The following is a 27118-nucleotide window of genomic DNA, read 5'->3' as shown; positions in this document are numbered from 1 at the left end:
AAATCCAGAGACAGAATTTATAGCTCCCTGTGCATGTCAGTGTGACAAAGCTCCGTATGTGGAGTTTACTGACCATTGATCCGTCATTTAGTCGCATTCGCGACGGGAGAAAGTGTCCCACTTAGTCGGCCTTGTTTGACTTTACTCATAAATACGACTTAAAGATTCCTTTTGTGGTCCTTGTTTTACAGAGAATCATGCTTAGTTTAAGTTCTTCTAAACTTCTACATGTCTAGTGATATTTAAATCATCAAATGTAAAGAAATAAACAGCAGGAAGAACAAGAAGAACTTGTTGTGTATATTTGAGACATGTTATGTCAGTCATAGTTGTTCCCTTTTTATTTGAATGACAACAATGATAACTATTAAAGTATTTACTTTAGTCTGTATACTTTGAACCAGCTTCTGGCCCAGAAGCTACATCTTAAAGGTCGTTTGGGGAAATAAAAAACGACTATTTATACTGAGAAAATACTCAACTTTTCTTCCAAATATAATTAAATTCCGCGTATAAACACTGCAGATCAGACAGCTTTGGTAGAGAGGAGATAGTTGCAGAACTGGTTAGGTCGAGTGATGTAACGCTGTTTTCACAAGCAACCTGAGTCGACGTAAACAGAAAACGAGTGACTAACCTCCACGGTATTGCTTTGCGACAGTATTTCAAAAACCGTTCTGCATTATCCAAACCAAGAGGCAATACACCGTGTGAAGACTTGGCTCACTGTCTTCACAGCTCACTTCCATTCAAACACAAATACAAACACACGCTCACACGCCAAAGTTTCACTCTCTTCACAGACTTGTCACCTTCTAGCACTCAAATGGCAATCGCCCACAGCTCTGATATGATGAATGTAACGAGGGATAAGTCAACCCAGTCTTCTGGTATTTGTAAAACGTCTTGCTTCCTATAATGAATGTGATCACGACTCTATTTCCTCACTTAAGTCCACTGATCAGAGAAAAAAAGAAGGTCATCATCCTATCAGTCAGAACAACCTTGCTCAAATGAAAACAATCAACTTCCCCGGCGTTGAACCTACTATCTGTGGCTTACACAGGAAAACAATGCAGCTGATTCATTTCAAACAGATAGATGTTTTTTTTTCTCTCCTTCTCCATCCAATCATGTGAAGTCACTCACAGCCAACCTAAGCTGCAAAACACACCAGATAAGATTGGAAATTCTCACTCAGATGTGTGCCTCACTACACAGCACTGGTCGATATCAGCTGCCCATGTGATGACAAACAACAACAACAGAAGAAGAAGAAGAAGAAGAAGCACAGGTGGCCTTACCTGCGGAGGATTTTTGGGGAACAGCGGTTCAGTGGGCTTGATGAGCTTCCCCCCGGAGCCCTGCGCTCCCTTGTCCCCCTTGGTCATGGCTGAGAGGCTGTGCGTGAGGCGGCAGCCGTACTTTTGCGCCGGCGTGTGCGATGGAGTGCTGAAGTGCGTGTGACTGTGACTCCTCGTGTGAGCGAGAGCGCGGGGAGCCTGCCACTGGGTGGTGGTGGTGGTGGTGGTGGTGCTGTGTGTCAGAGGCTGAAACTGGATGTGGCTCTGGCTCCGGGTGTGTGCGCGGTGCGCGCGAGTGACGGCTCCGGAGGCCGTGAGCTCCTCCTGCTGCTCCTCTGTGACAACTCTGCCGCTTTCTGCCGCCATTCACATGCTGTGGTTTCTCTGGAATGAGGCCGGGGAGGGAAAGGGGAAGGAAAGGGCAAAGTCAGACAGGCGGTGGTGCCACACACACACACACACACACATATGCAAAAAAAAAAAGCATATATAGGCACACACACACTCACTCACTCAATGACAAGAATGCAGGCACACAAACACACAAAGACTTTGGATGCATGCACAAAAACGCATACATGGGACAATGCACAACAGCAGAGTTGAATACAGATGCAGGAGAATGTAACAAGAAACCAGACACACACACACACACACACACACAGAGAGAGACACACACATGCTCAAGAGCAACCTTTTCTAAATAAATCGATCACTAAAAGTCAAATGTCATTCGGGTTACCATCACCTGCTGTATTTGACAGCTTGAGAAAGAGCAAACAGGGGCGCAAAACAGCGACGATGTCCCGTGCGAGAGTGTGTTAGTCTGCCCTACTATTACTGAAAGCACATCCCATAAACAACCACTGATAAGAACCTTGCTTACATTTTCTTTTCTTTTAATAAAAGAGAAAACATATTTAGGCTCCTACCTCTTGTTGATGGGAAAAGCTGCCGCTGTTGTCAGCGGCTGTGGTCAGTTAGTTTTTGCGGTGATCTGCCAGTCAGTCGGTCGGTCGGACGGGCAGGATGAGAAGGAGACTGCGGAGGATGGAGACGGTCTGCGCGTCTCCGCTCCCGGTTTGCTTTCAGTCTGCAGTGACGGAGCGGCGCCGTGCAGCGGCCGTCACGGTGAACGACACTCAACGGATCGCATGTATGTAGGCAATGCATGTGTGTGTGCGTGCGTGCATCTGTGTTGAGATTATGGCAGGCGTGTGTTTGACACGAACAGTGTGTGTTTTGGATGGGAAGGCACGGAAAGGGGATCATGCAACAGAAAACACTGTTGTTTCTGACTTCATGTGTGTTTTTTAGTGAGATAGTGACACAATAGTGCTATTTTTAAGCATGTGATAAACAATCATATATTATTCCTATAATATTCTACTCTTGAAAGGGTAGGCCTATACAATAAGCATCATTATTGGTTCTTGATCATCATCATCATCATCCTCATCATCATCATCATCATCCTTATCATCCTTATCCTCATAATCATCATCATCATCATCGCTATGATGTAGGTTACACTTCAATTCCAGTGCACAATTTGTAATAAGTAAGTTTGTAGTTGGTTGCCTACAATGTAATGCAATGTAAAGTTTAACATGTTAAGTTTTGTAAATACTATACCTGTATAGGCCTGTTTACAGGAGAGCTTGAGGCTTCAAAACGGCGGTCCACACACCAATGGGTGCCCCACGGTGATGGCGTACCTTCAGGCCGAGTTGTACAAAGAAATGATGTAGCCTACAATGTCCATAACTAGCATTTATTACCACAGAGGAGTTAACGGAGGTTCTTTTCAGAGAGAAAAGAACCTCAGGGAGTTATTGTGATTGACTTGTGTTAGCATGTCCTGCTATCTAGCATGTAAGAGGCTAGCCTGCCAGCTAAAGTAGCTTACCAGCTAGCCCTGGAGTAGGCCCTATATGTCACAGAGCCTCTAAAACCCAAATCATTCATAATTCATTTCACTGTCCACTTCTTTTAACCCACATGCAGCCTTTAAAAAATGTAACTTTCGAGCCCTGTAAACCCAATGACATCATCAAGGTTATTTTCCTCAAGCTCCCTCCAGAGACACACGAGACATTACACATCTTACTCCTAACATCTTAAGCAGGGTTTACTTTTTATTGTTAGATTGCTATCACCAGGATCACCAAGCCAATTTCCTTGTATGTGTAACGTGTACTTGGCAATAAACCGATTCTGATTCTGATATTTTGTTTAATTTAGAAAACACGTGGCTCTATGAAATAAAATATTCTCAAATATACATGAAAATAGTTCCATCTAGGCTTAACTCTGAGTAGACAGCAAGCCTTATATACACACATCTCTGGTTGGAGGAGATGCAGTTCCACACATACTCGTAATGCTATTTTTTTTTTAAGGCCCTTTTATCAATCTTTCACTTATGATATATTGAGTGCCTTTCATTTTCCAACAAAGCACTTTCATAAGCAGCTCCTTTTAGTGCAAGACGCTTACTCTCCACAGTAAGCCTCTCCTCGGAGCATGACAACAAACATGTCATGGAGACCTCGGCTGGTGAACCCAGACCTCTCTGTAAATCCCAAGCATGCAAACCCCTCAACCAAAACCACATTTATCGACAGTGAAAAAGGCACCGCTGCAGAAAAGTCAGGCATATGACCTGCATTAGAACGGGTATGTTTCTGATAATGCGTGAAGAGGAATGTGCAAAATGAAAAGGTTGGCCGCTGCACGAGTAAAAGCGTTCTTCTGAAAGGAAATGTGGGAGTTAAAGGGAACGTAATTCCCTGCATGCTTAGCCTTATTAAATATGTAGCAGAGAGGAAATGTGCTCTCTTTTACTCTTTAGCCAGACCCCCCTCTGGCTGCCAACCAAGCGATGCCCACAGCCTGCACTTTCAGGTCGAAATCTTACAATGTGGCCTCTTAGAAAGGTAATTCTTCAGAGGGGATTGTACTATTCTCTTCGACATCTCTTCGCCTGACCTTGGCCGTCCTGTGGCTGTCATCTCCTCTTCCTCAACCACGAGCAAATACAAGCCCTCCTCTGTTCTGCACTAGCATCCCTCCCGTTGCTTTAAATATTGAAGACGGATAATGGTGTTCGCCTTCTTCCCCGAGGCCAAGCAAGAAAGCTTAGAGACGGAGAAGCAAGCGCACGCTCGTGTGTAAAAGCACACGCATGTCCTGACGCATGGCAGGAAACACAAGATGCCTCATTCAAGAAGAAGAGCGGGAATTCAACTTTACTCAACCCCACCTGAGTGAGATTTCTTTTTTTAACCCATTGACCACTCCGATCACTGTCGGTACACTTCATACCATCAGATACATGCTTCCCATACTGTGTGTCTTAGTGTCAACGCTGTGAAGGCGCCATTCCTGCAACTCGGGACTTCTTTGACATCAGTAGCTCCCCTCCCCCTCACCTCTTCAATCTAAATCCCCATTTAAATCTGTAGTAACAGCACAGATGTTGCATTACAACACGGAATAAGGTGCTGCTGGGTGTCATGTCATAAAGGCGTCAAGCTGATGGATGCCTCAATTATCAAATGTTTCGGTCAGCAGTCTTCACACCTGGGCAGCAAATAATAATATGAATTTCAATGAACATATACTTCATTCAATTAGTTTGAAGGTCAATAAATAAATACAAATTTGCAGAACATTTGAGGATTTTTATTGTACCTTGATATGTTTTGAAAGCAGTCAAATGAAACAATACATTGTGCATTCTGAATTAAATAATGAACAGTCAGGCCAACACATATAACAGTAACACGTTGTCATCTTTTCCCCTTTTAAATCCCAATAATGTGCAAACATATGTTTATTAAATGTAATTGTAAACTCAGAGATACAAATTGAAATATCAGCCCCTTATTCATTTATTTCGTTTACTGTAAATAGTGCAGAAAAACTGGTGATCACAGTTTGGGAAGACTTAAAGCGAGTTGGTCGGTGATGCTGGTGGTGAAGGTATTGTGCATGTGTGTGTGTGTGTGTGTGTGTGTGTGTGTGTGTGTGTGTGTGAGGGGAGGAGGGAGGGTAACATGTGGTAGAGCAACAGATGGACACATCTGCACGGGCGACAGAATCCGTTTGGGGTTTGGGGGTTTTGGGAGATCTGTTGGCAGGTAAACGCTGTCCTCCAGAGGAAGAAGACAAAAAAAAGCACTGACAACAAACAGACTGACAATCTCTTTATTAGGCTGTAGATAAGCCCACACGGAGAACTAAATATGTCAATCATGAAATGCAGCGCAAACTTTAGAATAAAGCAAGATTACAAGTTACGGGGGGGGCCTTGGGACTGCAATCAGGGTCTTGGTGAGGTGTCAGTGAAGGGGTTGAGGGGTGTGTTGTGTGCATTACGGGGGGGCCCCTTTTAGTCAGGAGTGTCCAAACGGGGCCTGTGTGTTCAGGGGTCTCTGGACGATGACGGCGGTGGCCAAGTCGGCCTCTTCTAGACTCAATTCTTTATCGTTGAGTTCCCGGAAAGGAACGGACGTCGTCAGGACGAAAGGCGGGCAGCTCCTCTGGCAGCGCGCCACGAAATCTTGAACATCGGCGATCCTAGAGAAGAACCGGAGACCGAATTTTAGAAAGACATAACAAAAGAAAAGACATAAGAAAGAAAGGCAGGACTGTTCATCAGCAGCAAAGCATCACCGCACAAATACTCTACTCTCTCTTGTGACACATGATGTCTCTCTGTGCTCGTAAAAAGCATCCATTATTAATCACGGCCCACCATATACAAGCGATCCTAAGGCGGCCCTACACACACTGAGGCTCGCTGAAGGTTGGAGGGGTTCAGCCCTCCCTATCCTTTAGCTAACCCTGTTATATAAATGCTGCATCCCAGTTACGCAATCCCTCTCTGGGGATTTTATAGATCCACTCCGCTGCTACATCTCAGATTATGTTTTCTGCAGCCCCCTGCACTGTGGCAGGGGGGATATAACATGCGCCGTGCCTTCGACTCCAGCAGACTAGAACAAAGCATTACGTAATCCTCAAACAAACCCCCTCGCCAGCTCCCAAGGCTAGTACAAACAAAAATCTCGTGTCATCCCTTGAACTACTTCTTTTTCTGCGATGCTTGAGATTATGGGATTTGCAGACAGCGGTGGAAATTGTCAAGATATTCACTGCGCAGAATACTAAATCGGTCTTATGTAGATATTATTTGACGATGTCGAGCTCAGATGTGGAGAGAATGCGTTTTGGCCTTTTTGGACTTTGCGATACACACCGATGCGTTAGGTTAAACCTCTGCACCAATCTCCTGCCGTCAGCCAACCAGATCTGCAGGGAGGTAACAGGAAGGGCGTGGTCTAGTGTTACCAGGGGAATAGGAGGAGATTCTCCGTCCTCGTGTACAGATGGTGACCTGGCCACTACTCTGGGCGCCACACTGGGAGTAGACAGAAATAAATAACAAATTAACGATCAGTTAAAAGTGCATGCACACAGCAAATGCATTGTGTATTTGTGTAAGTGATTAAAACTAGGTGTAGGCAGACGAACCCTCATAACAAATATTTTGGGACTCTCTGGAAAATGTGGTATTTATACGGCGTAATTAAATGTTGAGGCTCTGAGTTCATCAGGTCTGTTTGCTCAGATTTGCTTGTGGGTGTTTTGATAGCTGGATTTAGAAGGACACCTAGTGGTATAAAGTAGTATAGCACCTTGGAACTTGAGATGGACACTACTTAAACACAACAAAGCCAACGCAACAGGTACATTATTGATTATTTAGGGCCATATTTATATGCTTAATTAGTCTTTATAAAAAGGTAAAATCGTGTTTCAACACATATAATACTCTAAAATGTACATGTAATGTATTTACCTTGTAATATTATCACAGCAGCGATCTCTTACCTGCCTAGTCGGTACCCTCGGCCGCTGAAGGGGTGAAAGGCCCTTTTCCTGGGAACGTAGTTTTCCTCCGTCAGATCCTCCACGCTGATCTCCAGCTCCTCCTCCTCCGCTCTGCTCTCCCACTCTTTCGGAAGCTCCCTGGGGGCAGACAAAAGACCGAGCATCAGAGTCTGGTCAGGTCACTCAACATGACAAATGATAATGAGCATTATGCTTTATCTATCTTATGTCGCCGGGTTGTAGTCTGTGGGAGGGACGTCTTTACTGCTAAATCCTCTTTGCAGACTGATGGGGTTTGACTGTAACATCGAACCGCATACAGACATGTTACTTTTGAGTTACATACACAGTACACAGGGTATACATTTTACATGTTGTGTGAAGCTTAAAGGGTTTGTTTGCATCCCTGTAGCATTTGGTGACATCTAGTGGTGAGGTTGAAGATTGCAACCAACTGAAACTTCTCCCGTGTGCCAAGCGTGTAAAGGAGAACTACGGTGGCCGGGAGCAAAATGTGAAAACGTGACTGGCCCAGTCTTGAGCCAGATTTTGGTTTGTCCTTTCTGGGCTACTGTAGAAACGACTCCATGAGGAGAACCAGCTTAGTATTTAGATACAAACGGCTCATTTTAGGGCCACGAAAATACATTGATTCTTCATTTCAGGTGATTATTAAGACAAAGATGCTTCTTAATATCATATTCCACTTCTGCCAATAGATTCCATCTTAATGTTACACAGTGCGCCTTTAAGTGGAATTTGTGGTCAATCTGAATGACTCAACATGCGTCGTCTGACTTGGCTTTGGGGCCATTCTGCTACCTGCTGGAGATTTCAGGTTGGACAATAGTTGAGGGCAAAAATTACATTTTACGCAGACATTTAAACAATGTAATACTAGTTTAGCCTTAAGAAAAAGAGAAATAAAAGCAATTACTTACTGACATACTTATTTGGTATTTAGGTAATGTAGTTCTCTGTAATTCTGTTTTAAACGGTGGTAAACTATAATATAGGGTTGTTATTTATTGTCATTTTCTAAAAATAAGTCAAGAAATTGTATCAATAAGTGACTGACACAGGTAACACTGGTTTGTTATGGACACAAGTCACATTATCTCAATACAACCCAGAGTATTTAGTGGTAAAGTAGAAAAATAGAGTAATAATAATAACGCTGCTTTGTTATTTGCTTCTGATCGGCAGGAGAATAATATGAGTTCCAATACCCGACCATTACATGCAGCACTGTCCTCCATCTTTGATTGCTTGAGAAATGCAAGAGGAACAAATTAGGTTGTTTCAGGCACAAATAACAGGTCAGAAGGTGAGTTGTTAAAGCCCAGCACGTGTCGAAGAAGTTGTTAAGTCACCGATATCAATCAAAGACCCAATCACAGCTCAAGATATCACGGTCCTTTTGTGCTTTAAGGTTGTAAAATCTTCACTCAATACAACTGTAACACCTTTAACAATTCTGCCTTGGTCATTTTCACTCACCCCCTTTTGATGGAGTCCAGGAAGTCTTGATTCTCTGGTACGGAGTAGCTGCGGAACTCCTGATCATTTACAGTGAAGCCATCCTTCCACAGCCTCACCACCATCTCCACCTGGAACCAAGGCATAAAAGAACCCTGATCTGCATGTGCTGGACTCCAGAGCTGAAGGAAGGATCTGCAGGTCATGTAGATCAGAACACTGTCTTCTGAATTTTTTTAATGTCAGCCTAAATGTAATTCCCTTCTGCTCGGTTTTTTTTTAACATAATATGAATATATTACTGTATTTCAGTGTGTAGGTGTTAACTTTTACTATAAGTATTCATTCATTCTTAGGCTACAAGTCTACAAATGTATTGATTTAGTTCATCACATCTAAACTGCAATCAATCTGAAAAGATGTGTGGACGTAAAGACGTTTTCCTGCGTCGACCTGCAGACATTTGGCGCTGAAGATTTCGTGGTGCGAGTTAGTTGCTGACCTTTGATGTCCCCGAGGCATCGTAACAGATCTTCTCCACCTCATCGAGGAGGTCTTCTACGGAGAAACTACGCCTCATTGGAGCCTCCTCTTCATTTTCTTCACTGACAGCCAATAAAGAAATAGACATGTACTGAATGTTACTGAATTCAGCCTGCAGTCCCAGGCTTTATTGTACAGAAACATTGCATTATTGAGTTATTGCCCCTATCGTACAGTGTGCAGGTTTGTTCACCAGAAAATGCGCCTCAAGAAACAAAAGTGCTCTCCTTGACCAACCAAATTGATTTCTCATTATTAATGCATCACACATGATACTGACCAATGAAATCAAGTAATTTAGTTGCATTGCTATTTTTTTCTTTAGGAAAAACGTTGATATTTTGAGTTGTCAATAACACAAAACACACAACGCAAGACAAAATAAATAAATAATAGATGGATAGATTGACCAATACTGAGATGAATAAAAACAAAATGACACTAAACTAAGGCAGCGAGTCATTGCAATACCCTTAAATGCAAATGTTCCATTTGATTAAAATGAATTTTAAATAAAAATAGTTGGCAATTAATTTGTTTTGACTCACCAATTCTCATCTTTCTCACCCCCCACAGTGTTAATCTCTTTCATGACGTTGTGTGTTTTCCATCTAAGAAAATGACAATGAAGCAAAGCAAACGTCACGATGGGGCCGATCGCAGCATGAAAGGCATCCTTAATACAATTCAACATTTAATTAGCTCAAAGGTTTATTGTGTAAATGTATTCACACGTTATTTGTGATTGAGCTCTATAACGTTATCCACAAACACGATATTGTAAATGATGATGGGCGTCACGCAGAAAGCCATGGACGCGCACAGAGCCCACGACAGAGGACCTGTGCATCATAACATGATCATAAACACACAGTACATGCTCATCTGCATGCGCGTATTAAGGTTACGGTCACATACTGATTTACCAGTCCGCGTTTTCTCGGTTAATCCCCGGGCTACACATCTGCAGCAGCCGTATGGTTCGTGCGGCGGCTCTTCGGCTGAGCAATATTGTGTGACGTGACAGTGCCGTAAATCGACTCTCCTGTAGTGACACCAAACTGGGCTGCTGAGCTCAGCACATCTAGCTTGGAATTACAACATTACATGATGCAGTATTAGATGACAATGGAAACAACACTAATGTTACGATATCTATCTATCCATCTATCCATCTATCCATCTATCCATCTATCGATCTATCTATCCCTCCATCCAGCCATCTATCTACTTATACCTGTCTCTCTGTCAGTCTGTCTGTCTGTCCGTCCGTCCACCATCTATATATCTGTCTGTCTGTACTGTCCTGTCTCCAGCTGTGATGTCCTGGTTGACTCTCCTTCCCCCACAGTTCTCACTGCATTCACACACTCACATCATGAGGGACGTAATGTCAATAATTAGGTTATCATGATATTATCATGAGTACAGTAAATTCCCTAATTGCACTGCAGTAATTGTGCATTTCCTGTAATCCTTGTATTATATAGTGCATCAGTGGCACGGACAGATAACACCACATCTGGACAGTATAATAAATTCATCCTTTGTAATTATCAAAGTCAACGCTCTGCGATTCCTATAGAGGACGATATTAATACACTCTGGGCTACAGCATCTGTCCCTCCATTGGACACTGAACAGTGGACTGCTATAGTTTAATTACATTTATTATCCCTTAATCTCTTCATGCAAGTACATTATTCTTTCACATCCAATATAAATTTCAGTCTACACCCCCACACCACACATCCATCCAAACTAAGGATGTTAACAGTTCGAAGGGTTCCAGTGAGGGACGTTGCAGACTGTCTACATTGCCATGCCCCCTACTGACCACCAGGAGCAGATACTGATGCCATAACTGTGGTTGTATTCTGTATTACAGCAATACAGTCAGAGTCAGTCAGAGTCATTAATACATGTATTAATTAATAATTAACTTAATATGTGGCTGAGTCACTTTAATATGCATAATTCACAATATAACTGAACACAGAGTCAGGCTACGGCCTCTTTACTCTCTGATGAAGCCGACGTAAGTGATTGAAAGGCTCAATACATCCTTTGATTGACAGTAAATTCACGGTATATTCACGTACATAGGCTATTTCAAGAGTTTTTTTTAAGGCTTCAATCTGGTGCATTTGGGGGTTACCCATTTTTTCTGGATCACAGATTCAGCAGCTCCATGCACACAAACAAAAACAATAATGATTTGATTGTGCTTTTTAAATGGCATCGCTTGAACCCCAAAACACGAAACAGATGGCTAGCCCAGTTGCATTTTCATTCAAGCCAGAAATAGAAGAGGCTACACAACACACACACACACACACACACACACACACACACACACACACACACACACACACACAAGTGCACACAGGTTTGGGTTTCAGCAGTGATCCCCAAAGTGGGGTCAAGGGATCCCACAGGGTTTCTGGAGACGATCACTGGAAGTACTAAAGTTAAACATCACTTTTACTTCAGAGGAAACGTGGTGTGATCAAAAGGTTTCAGACATTCTGCAGTAGAGACAGAATGACAACAAAACATGCTGGTTCTTTGTAGGTTCAACCAGTTTAATATACTGTGAAGTCTGGCTGAAAGATATTATATTTAATATAGTCATTATATAATAATGTGGGAACCAAATGGTGTGTGGAGAACAAGGCAAGGAGCAACACTGAAAACAAGAAGAGAGGACGATGACGCTCATTATTTCAATAACTTTGACAACATGCATTGTGTTTATAGTAAAGCACTTTAAACATTTGATATTTAATCTTTAGTTATCTTGCAAAATATATTTGATGATGTTTTTTATTATCATCTCCACAGTTCTGGAGCTCCAGGTTTTACATGTTTGCATAGTTTTGATCACAAACTTTCTGATGTTAACTTTCTACACATTTTGGTATAAAGTTGACTGATTCGTTGTACGTAATGTTCTCTTTGTGAAGAAGGAGAACTTTTTCTTCACATAACTTGGAGTCTGCCCACTTCCATCTGGTTTGCTTCAGACCCGTCCCACTGCTGCTCATCTGGAGGGTACACTGTGTACTCAAGCTCACAAACGTCAAATTTTTCTTCACTTTTTCTTTCTCTTTAAATATTCCTTCAGTGATTTATTGTGCTCGAATAGTAGCCTACTTAGTTGATAGACTTTAATTAACTATATAGAATTCAGCATCACTAGTATTCACTGGACATATTTCTCCTGTAAATAACATGTTGTTTCTGTTGATTATTATGGTCCTTGTGATATTTATATTGTGTGTTTATGATACTAGTTTCTGTGTGGCAGTAGTCCAGTCAGCAAAAATGAATGCACCTGACAAACAGACCTACATCCACTTCAGGGAGAGAGAGAGAGGCAGGAAGAGAGCGCGAGAGAGAGAGAGAGAGAAAGAAATGGCGCCTCGATGCTGCGCTCACTGAGGCAGTCTTTGGAGCCGGCTAAAGGAGATCCAGTGAGGGTTAGGCAAAAGGAGAAAAAACTAAACTAAACATGGTGAACACAAGGAAAAGCTCCCGGACGAGGAGCGGTCCCTTCATCTCCTCGAGGACTAGGTCGTCGTCAAGAACCGAGCGAAACTCTGAGGAACATGTAAGCCGGGTTTCTTTTCTTTTGCACCGGCGAGCGCTAGCTGCCTCCGCTAGGTAGCCTGTAGCCTGTGGCCTCAAATGGTGCTCCACACAATGTATTATTTATTGCAAAGCACGGGAAGTGTTGACACTTGACACCCACCCAGTCACGCAGATGCACAATAAAGGACTTGAACGCAGCGATTGCTGCGCGTGTCACTCGCACTGAACGTTGTTGCCCAAGCTTGTCAAATTACAAGCTAGCGATGTTAGCTCCTGGCTAGCTCTAAGTTGAGTTCCCTTTGTGTTTGGCAATTTTTAGCCCGACTGACTTGTTTGCACCGTTGTCCCCACAAATCTCCCCAAATAAAGACAACTGGGGTTTTGTCACGAGACTATCGGCACGTCTTCGCGTGGCCGTCCCGGACGCATTGGCGTGGTTTATTTTTCTTAAATGTGAAGAGATAAAAGCTTCAAGTGAAGCTAGCGTGGCTAGCTCGACAGCTAGCTTACAGTGGGGGAAGGGAGTCCCCGGGTTCAAAACAGTTGACCGGCTCGAGTCCCGTATTAAGCAAGTCTGAACTTGGTGAACTTTCCTGTTGTGAATGCCCCCCCCCCCCAAAATACCCGGATGCAGCGTGCTTTTACACAAAAAAGTCTTTTTTTTAAAATGCACTGATTTAGTGCTATCTTTGTGCTTCTTCGAAATGTACACTAAATGAATAGCTCATGTTTTCACTGTGGTCGCGTGACCTACACACACAGCATGACAGCCTTTGTCTCAAAATGTAAACATTGAGGTTAAGCAAGGCCAGAGCGTCTCGTGTCACGGCATTACTCACGGGTATTACAGCACTTAACACAGACGAACCCTGATCAGATCAATTATAGATGATCAATAGCACATTCTCGAGTTTTAATGTGCTGTTTGGCGAGGGTTTAGACATTCGAGTTATTCCTGGCTGCACTGCTGACACATGATAAGCGATCTGTGATTAACAGGCTTTAGAGTGGTGCACCCAACACGTTCACAATGCTATTTCCCAATAATATTGATTGTTTTTGTACACTTAATGCTCGACCATTTCCCTCAATTTTCTGTGTCCAGATTGACAATGTTTTTAAATGACTTCCAAGGTGCACCCATCAGGCCACAGCTGTTCGTACTTAATGCACTGCTGCATCTATCTAGTCAGTCAGTCTGTCAGACAGACGGGACCGTCTCTGCAGGCATCGCGGACAGTTTCCTATGACAACAGTGAGATATGCTCTCATATCGGCGGGGAAGTTGAGCTGTGAAGGGCTTGAGGATCAAGGGCACATGTCTGTCTGGTGCTCTGTTGCGAGGCGTCTTGTCTCATCATTATACTCGTCTTTTATGTCGACGTGGACTTGATTTGTTACTTGAGCAGTTTCTTCATGCTTGCCTGTTATTTGCTTAACATTCTGGCTTTATACGGTGATTGACGACGGGGGGTTGAATGTTTTATGCAAAATAATTGTGACGGGCTGTCCCAGTATATGACGAGGTTTTTCTTTTCTGTTGCATGCTTGTTCTGATTGTCATTTTTTTGTGTGTGTGATCCTTGTTTGTTCAACAGAAGGAGGCCAGTAGTGATGTGAGCAGTCCCAGCAGCCCGCGGCTGGCTCCCCCTTCCAAGAGGACGCGGCGGCAGGCTGCCTCCGAGCCGAGCTCCAGCGACACCTCCCCGTCCCCGCAGACTAAGGGCCAGAGGGTCAGCTGGGAAATTCCCACCTACCGCACCAGGTCAGCTGCTGGCCTCCGTTTCGCTCATCATGAGCATCTCTGAATGGTGTTTCATATATCTGTGCACCACTACGATAGGCTAGTGCATTGCTACACACTGTCTTTAGCAGAAATAAGTTCAGACAAAGTTGTGCACATAAAGTTTGAATATGCAAGACTTTCTCTGAATGGCTGAGTCAGAGTTCATTCTTCTCATGTCATGAATTGTAATCGAGTAAACGGACGAACTTCAACGTGATTAATCCTAATTTTTTGACTTTGTTTTGTTGTTCTATTTCTAGGTTGTCCTCCCGCATAATGCAAAATGGACACGGTAATGCACTTCTCTTTAAATTTCTCCCTTTTTATTTAAAAGCCATACATTGAACGTATATGAAAGGCATACAATTTAAAGAACTTGGTCTCTAATTCAAGTTTTGTCAATGCCTGCAGCCCATATGAGTCACAGGAGTGAGCAGAGTACAGGTGGAGATCACTCTCACATGAATGGCCACGTGGAGCTGAAGAGGAGCTGCCGGGGGAAGAAGAGCAAATTTGAACACCTCAATCAGAGCCTGCTGTTTGACCAGCTGGTCAACAGGTAAGCTACGAGTCGCTCTGCTGACTCGGCCTTTCTTTGCTATATTGTTTCCAACACAAGAGAAACTGGAAGTGGAAGATTCATCTTGGAACATATCTCCTGTTCTCTTAATATGCATGTGAATACCCTCAAATTAGAGACGATGGTCAGCATTTCACTATCAGTCATTCTTTACAATTAGAATAAGAACGACTTTAATGTCTGTCCAAAACTGCACTGTAGACACCGTAGATCGTGTACCTCTATGAGACTAATTGTGTACCCATGTGTGTGTCTTCTGTAAAGGCGCCTTCAGTTTGTCATATTCTGTTTTGTTCTATGTGTGTGTGTGTGTGCAGCACTGCTGAGGCTGTCCTTCAGGAGATGGACAACATCAGCAGCATCAGGCAGAACCGTGAGGTGGAGCGACTCCGCATGTGGACCGGAGACACTGAGGAGGTGAGAGCGGCCCTTGGTGTCCCACACGACCCAGAGCTAGAAGAGTACAGTACCGCTGCCGGATCATCCTATGTGAATAAACGTGATGGTGTAAAGGCTCTGTGTTTTTTATCTTTTTAGGAAAACATGGACATGTATTCTCGGGTGAAGCGCAGGAAGTCCATGCGCAGGAGCACGTTCAGCATGCCTACACACCACAAAGTCCTGAGCAAAACTGAGCAGGAGGATGAAGAGGAGGAAGGGACTGAAGGTCAGGTTCCCACTAATGTTACTCTTATGAATCAGAGGAGAGAGAGAGAGAGAGAGAGATCATTGAAACCCAATGAACCACCTTTACTTTACCTGAATTCATCAACACTAAAGAACTCTAGAGTCGATTTGTATAGTGGACTTTGATTTAAGTATTTGAAGCTTGAAACTGCGTTTTGTGACTTGTCAGATTCTCACGGCGAGGAAGAGGAGCAGGATGCAGAGGATGAGGATGACGAAGGGGATGAAGCAGAAGAGGCTGGGGAGGAGGATGACAGACCGTACAACCTGAGGCAGCGAAAGACCGTGCAGAGATATGAGGCACCACCTATTGGTAATGGCTGATCTGTTGTACACACATTTTGTTGAGCTGTTCATTCCTTGTCTTCCCGCTCCGTTTAATCATGTTTGAAACTGTTCTGGAGGCTTGTTCTTCTGATAACCGGTCGTTTTTGCGTTTTCTTTCTCAGAACCTGTGAACAGAAAACAGAGCAACCCCTCACTTTTTGACACCCACAGATCCCCAGCGAGAAGAAGCCATATAAGGTTAGTAGAAGTGTCCCGGTCCAGTCCAACACTAAACGCCTCACACAATGTGTAACACATGAGCGGCCTTTTTTTTTTTTTTTACTACCTCCACTAATGAACTGAGCTGTGGTTATATAAAAAAGGATTCATTGGTCTCTGCTGAGTCAGGAATGTGACGGTGTAATGGTGTGATACTGATACTAGATTGTCTCACCACGCCAGAGTAAAGAAACATGCCATTCACAGCAGTGACACCACCTCGTCTTCTGATGAAGAGCGCTTTGAGCGCAGAAAAAGCAAGAGCATGACCCGAGCCAGGAACAGGTGAACACTGCAGCTTTCTTTCTCCCCTCTTCTTAATCGTCCTTTCATTTCTATTTGCTTTGAAACACTTTTCTGGCATTTCTTTTTGAAAGGAACTTTAGAATAATGGAGATCTGGGTCTATTAAAGTACTTCCTGTTTTTCCTCCACAGGTGTTTGCCCATGAACCTGACTTCAGAAGACCTGTCGAGCGGGGTTCTGCGTGATCGGGCCAAAGTGGGTGCCAGCCTGGCTGACGTGGACCCTATGAACCTCGATAGCTCAGTGAGTGGAAACACTAATACACACCGCTTTAAAACACAGTTTTAGCCTCTTTTTTTTACGAGGCAATTACTCTTTGAATGGAGAGTTTTCATCGGTTACAAATGTGTGTTTTCTCTCTTCAGGTGAAATTTGACAACGTGGGTGGCCTCAGTAATCACATTCAGTCTCTGAAGGAGATGGTAGTGTTCCCTCTGCTTTACCCTGAGATCTTTGAGAGGTTTAAGATTCAGCCTCCCAGGTGAGAACAACTCCAATTGTGTTTTATTTATTCCACTTTCATGTTTGTGTCGGTACACAGATGCCAGATACGTCAAATGAACACGGTTTCCATTTCCTTCTCCCTTTCTCTTCGTAGAGGGTGTTTGTTCTACGGCCCTCCGGGGACCGGAAAGACCCTGGTAGCCCGGGCGCTGGCCAACGAGTGTAGCCAGGGAGACAAGAAGGTTTCCTTCTTCATGAGGAAAGGAGCCGACTGCCTCAGCAAGTGGGTCGGGGAATCGGAACGCCAGCTCCGCCTGCTCTTTGACCAGGTGAGGCACACTGGTGGGGTGGAACGGGGATAACCACAGCCTCAAGTCACTTGAGCTGAAATGACCCACTGGTGGGCTGCAGGTAGAATATTTTCAGCTCCGCTATTGCGACTTAATATCGTCGAAAACCTTTTATTGAAGTAAACAGAACTCAGCTAGCTGAGTTATCTTTCTGTGCTGTACTGTTTTTCTAATGGTTTGACCTTTTCTCTTGTGTATGCTTTTGGTCAGGCTTACCTGATGAGGCCGTCCATCATCTTCTTTGATGAGATCGATGGTTTGGCTCCTGTTCGCTCCAGCAGGCAGGACCAGATACACAGGTAAGGCTGATTAAGAACACCTGAACGTTACCCCACACACATTGGCCTGTGTGCCTCTGCAGGCCTGAACTGCTGCTGCTGGTACGTTCCCTGCCAATAGGTGGTGCAGGTTTTCTAGCTCTTGACTACTGTCACGGCACTGCAGCTTTGATTTAGAAAGAAGTTGGCTTCATTCGGATGACACTTGAGTTCATATTTGTTAATTTGAGTTGCCATCTATTTCACTTCTTACTCAGACATCTTCAGCATGATCTGCAGGTGAGGAGGTGTGCTGTTATGCAGGCACAGCTTGCATTTGATCCTCGTGGAAACGCTTGCCGTCTAGAGAGTGGAATATTTGTTACTGTGAAATCTAATTCTGGACGGAAGTTTATTCAAAAACCTGAAACGTGCTTGTGCTTGCGTCTGTAAATGCTCTCCTGCTGCCATGCTGGGTAAACACACGCACGGAGCTCTCGTCAACACGGAAATAGAAGTGTTGATATATTTGCCCCTCACTGTTTTGTTCAATACGCGTGTTTGATAGACCAGCTCTGTGTTCTATTTGCAGGAATAATGTCTTGTTTATTTGGACACTAACCGACTCAGTAAAGTGTTTGTGCTGTAAACGTGTACTTACATGATGTCTCCCCCCCCTTAGCTCCATCGTTTCCACTCTGCTGGCCTTGATGGACGGCTTGGACAGTCGCGGGGAGATAGTGGTCATCGGTGCTACAAACAGACTTGACTCTATCGACCCGGCACTCAGGAGGCCTGGACGCTTTGACCGGGAGTTTCTGTTCAACCTGCCCGACAAGAAGGTGAGGCCGCCGTCGATATCCTGTTCACTGAACACGTGTTCATTGACCCAAACTACACATGCAGCGTCTTGTTTTCACTGCATTGATTCTCGTTCGATGGATCCTTTTCATCGAAGGAGAAAGAATTTGTTTATTTGCATGAGTCCAACGTGCACAATGGGTTTTAGGATATTGTTGCACTGCAGAATCTGAATGTGGTGAAGTTAATGTACATACAGCGCTGTACACGCCCACATGCACGCCCAGCTTGATGCTGGATATATTGCAGAAGTAAATGGGTGTTTTACTCATAAGAGTCGTGCAGTGAAATGAGTACGAGCAGCCCTCTGGCTCTTAAGAGTCTCCTCCACGGTTCTTTCCTCGCTGTTAGATGTTCTGATCCAACAAGCAAATGGCAAAGCAGATGCTCATTATGTGTCTGGAAAATTAAAAATAATTATATGAAGATTTATTGCGATGCTTTACGCTTTTATCTCGCACTTGAGGGGACTTGTTTTTTTTCACATCGAGTCAGACAAACAGCTCCGTGTAGGTGACTCCTCTCCCATCGAGCCGGGCTGACCAGCCACACGGTGGGATCGTTGGTAATCAGAGACCGGTTCAGCTCACCAGCACAGAAGTGAAATCCTTGCTCCTGTGCAAACCGGCGAGCCGCTCGTCCGCTCGTCCGCATTCGACTTCAGCTCCCTCTCGTGACGCCCAAAGAAAGAAAACCCCGTGTGAAATCTGGCTCAGTGATGAAAGATGATGAAAACTATTACCCTTGATTCTCGACAAAGCCCGCTTTGTTCTTAACGCGTGCTCATCAAAGCAGAGTCCTGTGGAGGCAATGAAACGAAGGGCGTGTTGTGCTGAAAGCTCACTCCTGCACTTGATTCCTTTTTTGATTTTTCTCTTGCTGTTATCAGATCTAGATAGAGTTACGGTGAGTAAAACATGTTCTTTTAATTATGATATTCATGATGTGATTTGTCACGCCTCACTCGTCGACTCTATTGTTTTTACACTGTTTGTTCGTAGTGGAGGCCACTATGGCAGTTTGAACCAGTGTTTTGTTGACATGCTGTTCTTGTTTGTCTGCTGACTGTTTTCTTTGTGTCTCTTTTCCTTTTTGTCCACCACAAGGCCAGAAAGCACATCTTGGAGATCCACACACGGGAGTGGAATCCCAAACTGGCCGAGCCATTTGTAGATGAACTAGCAGAAAAATGTGTCGGTAAGAGACTGTATGCCCCCTTTTTGTTATACAAGTGTTGGATCAAGTTGTTATTAAATCCCAAATCAAACAGACCAATCGATAACTAACATGTGTGTATGTGGTTGGCTCCCAGGCTACTGCGGTGCTGACATCAAAGCACTTTGCACAGAGGCGGCCTTGGCGGCGCTGCGCCGCCGCTACCCTCAGATCTACGGCAGCAGCGTCAAGCTGAACCTGGACGTCGCCTCCATCGTCTTAGGGCCCGCCGACTTCAGCAAGGCCATTACGACAATCGTGCCAGCCTCCCAGAGGGCCCTGGCCCCCCCCGGCCGAGCCCTGTCCCCCACCCTCAGGCCCCTGCTGGCCAGCTCTTTCTCCTTGGTGCTAAAAGCTCTGCTCCGAGTCTTCCCCCACGCTCAGTGCACTGACAGGGACAACACACACGGTAGGGATCTGGGACCAGGTGCCCGCGGTTTCATTTGTTTTCACTTTCCTACTGCCGGCAGTTGCTTCTCCCACGTCGACTCTCTTGCTCTCTTCTCCCTTGCCACCTGTCTCACTTGTTAGTGTGCTTTTTTCTGTAGCATCTGATTGTTTATCCCCCCCCCCCTCACCTTATTACCAAAATGCTCCGTATCACCCTCACACGCTGAACCTAAAGTGTGATGAAACACTCCCCCAGAGAATGCAGAGGTGATAGCACAGAGATTGGATAACCAGTCATCCTGCTTGCACTTGAATACCTCAACTCCCACTCCAGTCAACACAAGTGTTTACAGCAGATTAGCCACAGTGCAGCACTTGACCAGTGGGAGATTGCTTCCGGGAGTTGCACCCAATAATGACATACGGTTCCCAGGGTGCTGTATCGCTTTAAATGCCCATTACATCTCGCCTAATAAGCCAGCTCTGTTTTTTTTATTGTCACTTTTTCTGTTAAATGACCTCATTAATGTCAGTGGATAGGGCCGCTTTGAGGATTAAACTTTGTGGAGACAAACTTTTAAGTGCATTTGCCACCAGGGTCCTAAATAACCTCAGGAAAGCTTATTTTGCCTCATATGCGCACGGCTGTATGAGCAGCGTTTCTCTCTCTCTGTGTGTGCCAGGCGGTGACAATCAGCTGCTTGAAGACCACTTGTACAGCGACGATGACAATGAGGAGCGCTCTGCCTCCATCTATGAAGTCCAGCCTGCTGCATCCCCAAAGAGTCGGCCCTCCTCCTCTGCAACGCACAGACCCTTCCTCCACTTCTCCTCGTGAGTCCGCAGGCAAAAACAGAACGTTTCATTCATTGAAAATTATTTTTACTAAATGTTTTCTGTCTAGAATTTTAATAACAACATGCCAACATACCAAGCAGACACAGAGCATGCTTCTACAGGATACCGATGGCCTAGTGAGCTTTAGAAGTACGGTTTTCGTGCTAGTAGAGGGAATCCTCTTAATTAAGATACAACACAGGGTTTGGGGTTCTACAGGAGTTCCAAATGTTGCACATAACACATCACGAGTTGCGTGTAACAGCGAGACGCCCTCACTTCTAAAACGCGCAGTAGAAATCCATGTGTTGTGTACAAACACCCACTGCGCTGCTGCGTGCAGACTTCACGCTGCAGTCCATGTGACGGGCACACAAGGGGAAGGCTTCCACACGGTGCTGTAAGAAGCTCTTTCTCTCACCACTTTAACTTGTGTCTGGCTCATTGTACTCCAGCACTCGAGCACAGGGTTCAGTTCAAAGAGTTCATTGTTGTTCAGAAGCGACACAGATCTGTCTTCATTGTGTTCTGATTGCTCTCATTTTGCTGTCTCGACCGTTTTGTCCTTGAAAATGTTTCAGACTTGACAGAAAACTGTGCGAATATATCTAGAATGTTGCTCGTGTTGTCCACATGTACGGAGGTGGTTTCCCAGTAAAAATGCATTCACAGGTTAAGTTAGTATCGACTGTAGCTTTACACTCCGACATCAGCTTACTGGAGCAGATTAACAAAACCGAGCTATGAGCTGGTCTGTGATGGAAAGGCGATGGATGTTATGCTCACACCCCCCCCCCATCTGCTTCCAGCTCTGCCCTCCAACAGCCCACGGCATACCGGCCTCGTCTGATGCTGGCCGGGGCCCCCGGCTCAGGGCAGAGCTCCCACGTGGCCCCCGCCTTGCTGCACCACCTGGACAAGCTGCCGGTGCACCGGCTGGATTTGCCCACTCTCTACTCCGTCAGCGCTAAGACGCCAGAGGAGTCCTGTGCTCAGGTAACACACACACACACACACACGCAAGGCCATCTGTTGCACAGGTGGTGGAAACCTTGAGAGACTTAAGCAACTTATTGCCTTTTTAGGTTTTTAATAATTTGCACAACAGCTTTTCTCTTATTCAGATTTAGGCAGCGATGTGTGCTTGACCTATATGCGTGTGGCTGCAGGTTTTCCGGGAGGCCCGTCGGAGCGTGCCCAGCGTGGTGTTCATGCCGCACATCTCCGAGTGGTGGGAGACGGTGAGCGACACCGTGAAGAGCACCTTCCTCACCCTGCTGCAGGATGTGCCCTCTTTCAGCCCCGTCCTCATCCTCGCCACTGCTGAGACTCACTACTCGCAGCTGTCAGAAGAGGTAGGAACACAGTGTACACACACCCGAGCTGACATTTTCCGATTTACCCGGAGGCCCGGGCCGTGTTCTTTTATGATTACGTATAGCTGTTGGTGGAATTGCTTCCATTATATGAGAGAGGAGAGTGTTACCCTGATGTCCTTTTTTTTAATATGGTATTGGAGGCATGATTCAGAGGCTGTCTTTCTTTCGCTCATACTCGGCAGCGCTAGTGCAGACCCACGCAGGGTGTCGCAGTCGAGGTCAGCGGCTCCCACCGAGTTTTTTATCTACTTTGGCTCCATCTGCCTTTTCTTGTCATTTATCCCGCTCCCCACTTTTCACCACGGGTATCCCCCACCCCTGCTCCTTCATCCTGCCCCTTGAATTTATTATTCTCTCTCTGCAAGCCAAAGCAGAGTCGGGCCACCCGGTGTGGGTTAGGCTGTGAGGGAGGGTTTGAGGAGAAATAGAAGGAATTGGAGGAGGGGGCGGGGGGGGGGGGGGTCGGATCAACATAAAGAAGAGGGTCTCTAGTCGGGCAACAGAAGCGTTTTAATTAGATCTGGGGGTTGGCAGCCTGATGTCTTCAACCCAGGGCACACACACACACACACACACACACACACCATTACAATATGCTTGTGCAGACTGTGTGTGTGTGTGTGTGTGTGTGTGTGTGTGTGTGTGTGTGTGTGTGTGTGTGTGTGTGTGTGTGTGTGTGTGTGTGTGTGTGTGTGTGTGTGTGTGGGGCTGCTGTTTCTGCAAGGCCTCGGCCCTGCTATGGTACAAGGAGAGCTCGGCCCTTCATGTCTGAGGCACCGGGGCTGTTAAACCCACTGAGGCCGAAGCTCTTTTTTTTTTTTTTAACCCCAGGCGTTGTAGTTGACACTCTTTTATTTTATTTTTTTTGCGTTTCTATCTTTCTTTCCCTGCCTTTTTTTGTATTATGTGTTTTGATATTTCCCTGCAACTCTTAACATTATTCAAGCCTTTTTTTGCTTCCCTTCCCTCCGCCACGTTTGGTGATTAGCAATATGAAAGTGTCTCATGGCAGATTGCTGTTCATTACATGCTAGGTGACTGGCTGAAACCACGGAGGATTGGCAATTACTTCTTTTCATTCAAATTACCTTTTCTTTGGTCATTGAACACATAGCGTGTAGCCTGGAGTATCGGGGAGCTCGTGATGGAACAAATGGTGTGCCCAAGTCAGTATGGAGCCAGCGTGAGCATATCAACACTGTCCTCAGGCTATGTCGGCTTTGTCCTGGCTGTTCTTCCCCCATTTCAGTGTCTTGCGCTGCTGATTTGTTGTGGAATTACTCCATTACACTTGTTAATCAGTTCTTCTTCTTAACTTCTCCAAACCACTCTACCTGCACCGCACTCTGTGCTTCCTTCTGTGTTGTTCCCACACTGGCAATGACAAAGGATCGGCCTCGAAGTTCAACAATGAGGTTATTATTATTATTATTGTGCTAGACTACTGCCTACGTTCTGTGGCAGTTACTTTACTAGTCTTGATAAGCCTGCTGTTCTGGTTATTTTGGCTCCAAGTCTCTTGACGCTGGCTGTTACCAGATAAATGCACCGAATGGACTGTTTACATAAATACATGCTCTCAGCTGTACTATAATCAACTCCATAAGTGTGATAACGAGCCGCTTTGAAGTTTTCTGCTATGTGGAGGACCGGCACGCAGACTCTGATCCTCTATGTGAAGTCAGAGACCGGGCCTCGGGTTTCCCACCGAGCGTACGATCTGCAGATTATTTGCTGAGTGAGTGAATTTCCACTGAGGCTTGTGTGCCATGTTAAGCAGTTTTGTCTCGTCTATAAATTTGACCTATTTCGTTTTGTTTTGTTCAAATGCTGCTTATCGCTTGTCTCAAAGTGGCCCAGTGGAGTTTTGGTTCCATTTTTTTTACGGCGTGCACACACACACACGCTGCAGTTGACGGCGCTTCAAGTGATTCTGGCGATCTCTGGAAGTGTTGTTTCGCTCTCTGGCACGGAGAACACGGTGACAGCTGCTGTCTCCGCTCCAGACCGCAGCAGGGGAAGAGGCAGCATCCCTCCCCGGCCAAAGCTGACACCACAGGCTTTGGTCCAACTACACAGCCTCCCTCCCTCCCTCAGCAGACGCTCACTCTGGTTAGACCGGCTTCCTCCTCGGCGGAGGACCGATGGAAATGGCTCGAACATGTGATTTTTTTAAAAGTGTGAAGCAACTGCAGATAGAGTGAGATATGGTGTCCCATCAGTCTTTGCTCTTCAGGGTGTGCGTTTTCAGAGGCGTCATACATCACATAAAAGAGTGTTTTAAATGGTATGAATATACCCGTCACGATAACTTCTTTGCGACGGATATTATTGTCATTTTATGCCACTGATATGATAGAATAGCATAATACAAATACACCCTGTCAAGGAGCAGTTTACTTGTATTACTTGGTAATATTAAGACATTTTAATTGGAATGAGAAAAGAAGTCTTAAAACATTTAGGTAGCCCACTCGTCCGTCTCCGTAGCCACATCCTCCAGCTCATTTTTTTTGGGGGGGTGGGGGGTCCCGAGGCCTTCCCGAGCCAGATGGGATGTGATACCTCCAGCGTGCCCTGTGGTGTCCTCCCAGTTGGACCAGTGCTGGAACACCCCCACAGAGAGATGCATCCCAATCAGATGCCCGGACCACCTCGACTGACTCCTTTCAGTTCCCCAGGAGGGAGTTGCTGAATGTAGATGTTAAATTGAGAGCTTTGCCTTCAAGCTCAGCCTCAGCTCGCCCTTCACCAGTATGGTGAATGCCATGGCTCTCTTATGTTGTCCAAGGGGTTTAATAAGAACTGTGTGCAGTCATTGTCATCGGCACTCATTGACTCCTATCCCGTCCCGGGACGTCCTGAAGCTCGAGCATCACTGCCTGACCATCTCCTGCTGTTTTACCCTCAATCAGTGATCACCATTTTGACTTTAGTGTGTACATTTCTGTCCGGATTGTCATTTTTAAACATTTTTCCTAACGCAGGACGTTGACATTACTTCTTTACCCTTGTAGTTGTAGACAGTTGTCATGTTTATGTGGATTAGATGAAGAGTTTTTCCACTCGCGCTGTGTTTTATTGCCATCTCACTTTAATACCTGCAGAAGGGATTTTCATCTTTTAGAAAATTGAGATAAAGATGTAACAGGACTCGGAGCAGGACAGTCTGACAAAAGTCTTTTTACTTTTTTTCTTTTAAGTCTGTCTGCAGCTCAGAAGTGATCATGCTAGCAGAACGGCTGTCCGGTTTTGTTTTATAGTTGCTCCTCTCTTTGTACATTTAGCGCTCTCGTCTCTTTTTAAGCATTCATCTAGCCACACATTTTCTGCTCGCCCTCCGTGTGTCAACACCCCTGCAGCCTTCATCATGATGAAAAATGCTGCGGATCATTACCCGCTGTGTGCTACATACACGTTGGCTGTCTCTGGCTCCCCTACTGTCTTCCTCCTTTTTACTCCATTCCTCCTCTTCCCCCTCCTGCCTTCTGAGGAGAGTGTGTGAACTCCAGAGAGAGAGAGAGAACAAACATGTCACGGTTAAAGGAGAGGATCGATGTGAAAGACAGATGATGGGGGGGGGGGGGGGAAGTAGGTGCTTTGTCAGCAACAGGGCTCCCCGTCGGGAGCAGCCTTGAGCTCCATCATGGAAGTGAACTGGGATCTTTTGAAGCCGCTTGTAGCCCCAGTAGAGATGCACACCAGAATGTTATGGAGCTGGAAAAAGGTTTATGTATTTGTCTACCAATATTGCATTTTTAAATGAGCAATATAGAGCATTAATAACTATTTGTTAAATAAAGATACAATGGCGTAGTGTCAACCTGAGCAGAGAAGTCTCTCTCTCCCTCTGTGGATGTCGTTATCGGAGCTTCTCCTCGCTTCGTTGACATATCCGGGTCGGCCGTTTGTGCTTTCAGTGCGTGTTGGTGCGTGTTGGTGCGTGTGGGCGTGCCCCACTGGTCATCTCACGGCCGCCGTCCTGCACTGCTCTCATGCGGCGGTTACAGCTGATAACGCCGCCCTGACCGACGGCGTCGTTGGACTCTGTGAGGAAGCGTAGCACCAACCCTCTGGTTCCCCCTCAACTAACACTGTTAGCTCTGGAGGCACGCTTTTGCCGCAGTCTGTACTGTTGGCACCGAAAGCTGCGGGCCAAATGGCTCGGGCGTCGCCATGTTGAGAACCGTCGAGAGGCAATTGAAATGCTCCCAATCTCACATCTTGCACCGTTTAACTATTCATCTATGATTCAGTTAAATTATTGCAATGTTCTCGCTCTACGGTGCCGAGCACGAGTATAAACAAAACTTCAGACCTCTTACCTTTTTTTTTTTTTCCATATTTTAAATGTCTGAAAGCTTAAAATGATATCTGGGCCCACATCCTTAAACTACTGCATTTTTAAGGGCGATGCATCATTGATGAAGTTCGGAAGCTTTGCTTTGATCAGCTATCATGTGGTCTTGAAATCACTGAAGACCCTTTTTTTTTATTTTTGTACCACTGTTGCGGTTAAACCTGGAAGTGAAATGTGTCATCTGTTAGTGAAGTCCTGAACTTGTAAGCAGTGCGCTGGGTTTCTGCTGTGCTCAGTCGGGCTTCACTTTAATGTTGGGAGCTGATGAAAACTGGCACAATCAGCTGCACGCTGTCTTTT

At 45.2% G+C, this 27118-nt stretch overlaps 3 protein-coding genes across 4 annotated transcripts in view; 1 reads left to right on the top strand and 2 right to left on the bottom strand.

Moving 5' to 3' along the window:
- mfsd2b (MFSD2 lysolipid transporter B, sphingolipid) overlaps positions 1–1670 on the bottom strand; it is a gene marked incomplete at its 5' end in the record, with an annotated part of 16335 nt that extends 14665 nt beyond the window's left edge. For both annotated transcript variants that reach the window (XR_013767508.1, XM_079179829.1), the window contains one exon: positions 1305–1670. Coding sequence is in view for 1 of the 2 variants with exons in the window: in XM_079179829.1 (XP_079035955.1) it covers positions 1305–1670 (366 nt within the window). The remainder of the gene's footprint in view (positions 1–1304) is intronic.
- Positions 1671–5586: 3916 nt separating this feature from the next.
- Positions 5587–9830, bottom strand: ubxn2a (UBX domain protein 2A). Its single transcript, XM_079180837.1, has 6 exons — positions 9776–9830; positions 9187–9289; positions 8706–8815; positions 7206–7343; positions 6571–6732; positions 5587–5888 (listed from the first exon to the last, which is right to left on the bottom strand). Exons 1-6 carry the CDS (start codon positions 9817–9819, stop codon positions 5705–5707), a joined length of 741 nt encoding a protein of 246 aa, XP_079036963.1. The 5' UTR covers positions 9820–9830; the 3' UTR covers positions 5587–5704.
- Positions 9831–12741: 2911 nt separating this feature from the next.
- The window catches only part of atad2b (ATPase family AAA domain containing 2B), a gene marked incomplete at its 5' end in the record, with an annotated part of 56603 nt that continues 42226 nt past the window's right edge, over positions 12742–27118 (top strand). The window contains 19 exons of the mRNA XM_079180736.1: positions 12742–12840; positions 14420–14586; positions 14868–14899; positions 15019–15166; positions 15505–15604; positions 15725–15854; positions 16044–16187; positions 16324–16399; positions 16604–16705; positions 16857–16968; positions 17091–17206; positions 17324–17498; positions 17730–17818; positions 18459–18618; positions 19744–19834; positions 19950–20261; positions 20926–21076; positions 21889–22075; positions 22249–22434. Coding sequence (XP_079036862.1) covers positions 12742–12840; positions 14420–14586; positions 14868–14899; positions 15019–15166; positions 15505–15604; positions 15725–15854; positions 16044–16187; positions 16324–16399; positions 16604–16705; positions 16857–16968; positions 17091–17206; positions 17324–17498; positions 17730–17818; positions 18459–18618; positions 19744–19834; positions 19950–20261; positions 20926–21076; positions 21889–22075; positions 22249–22434 — 2577 coding nt within the window. The remainder of the gene's footprint in view (positions 12841–14419; positions 14587–14867; positions 14900–15018; positions 15167–15504; positions 15605–15724; positions 15855–16043; positions 16188–16323; positions 16400–16603; positions 16706–16856; positions 16969–17090; positions 17207–17323; positions 17499–17729; positions 17819–18458; positions 18619–19743; positions 19835–19949; positions 20262–20925; positions 21077–21888; positions 22076–22248; positions 22435–27118) is intronic.

This window comes from Pholis gunnellus (genome assembly GCF_910591455.1).
Source record: "Pholis gunnellus genome assembly, chromosome: 19".
NCBI lineage: Eukaryota > Metazoa > Chordata > Actinopteri > Perciformes > Pholidae > Pholis > Pholis gunnellus.
This window is presented reverse-complemented; position numbering and strand designations above follow the sequence as displayed.

What these genes read in the sequence shown, in the direction of transcription:
- ubxn2a (XM_079180837.1), bottom strand. Translation starts at nt 9,819, where the DNA reads ATGAAAGAGATTAACACTGTGGGGGGTGAGAAAGATGAGAATTG. An exon ending in CGAGGGTACCGACTAGGCAG is followed by an intron (nt 6,733 to 7,205) that starts GTAAGAGATCGC and finishes GTCTACTCCCAG; the next exon opens with TGTGGCGCCCAGAGTAGTGG. An exon ending in AGGTTTAACCTAACGCATCG is followed by an intron (nt 5,889 to 6,570) that starts GTGTGTATCGCA and finishes GTTCTTCTCTAG; the next exon opens with GATCGCCGATGTTCAAGATT.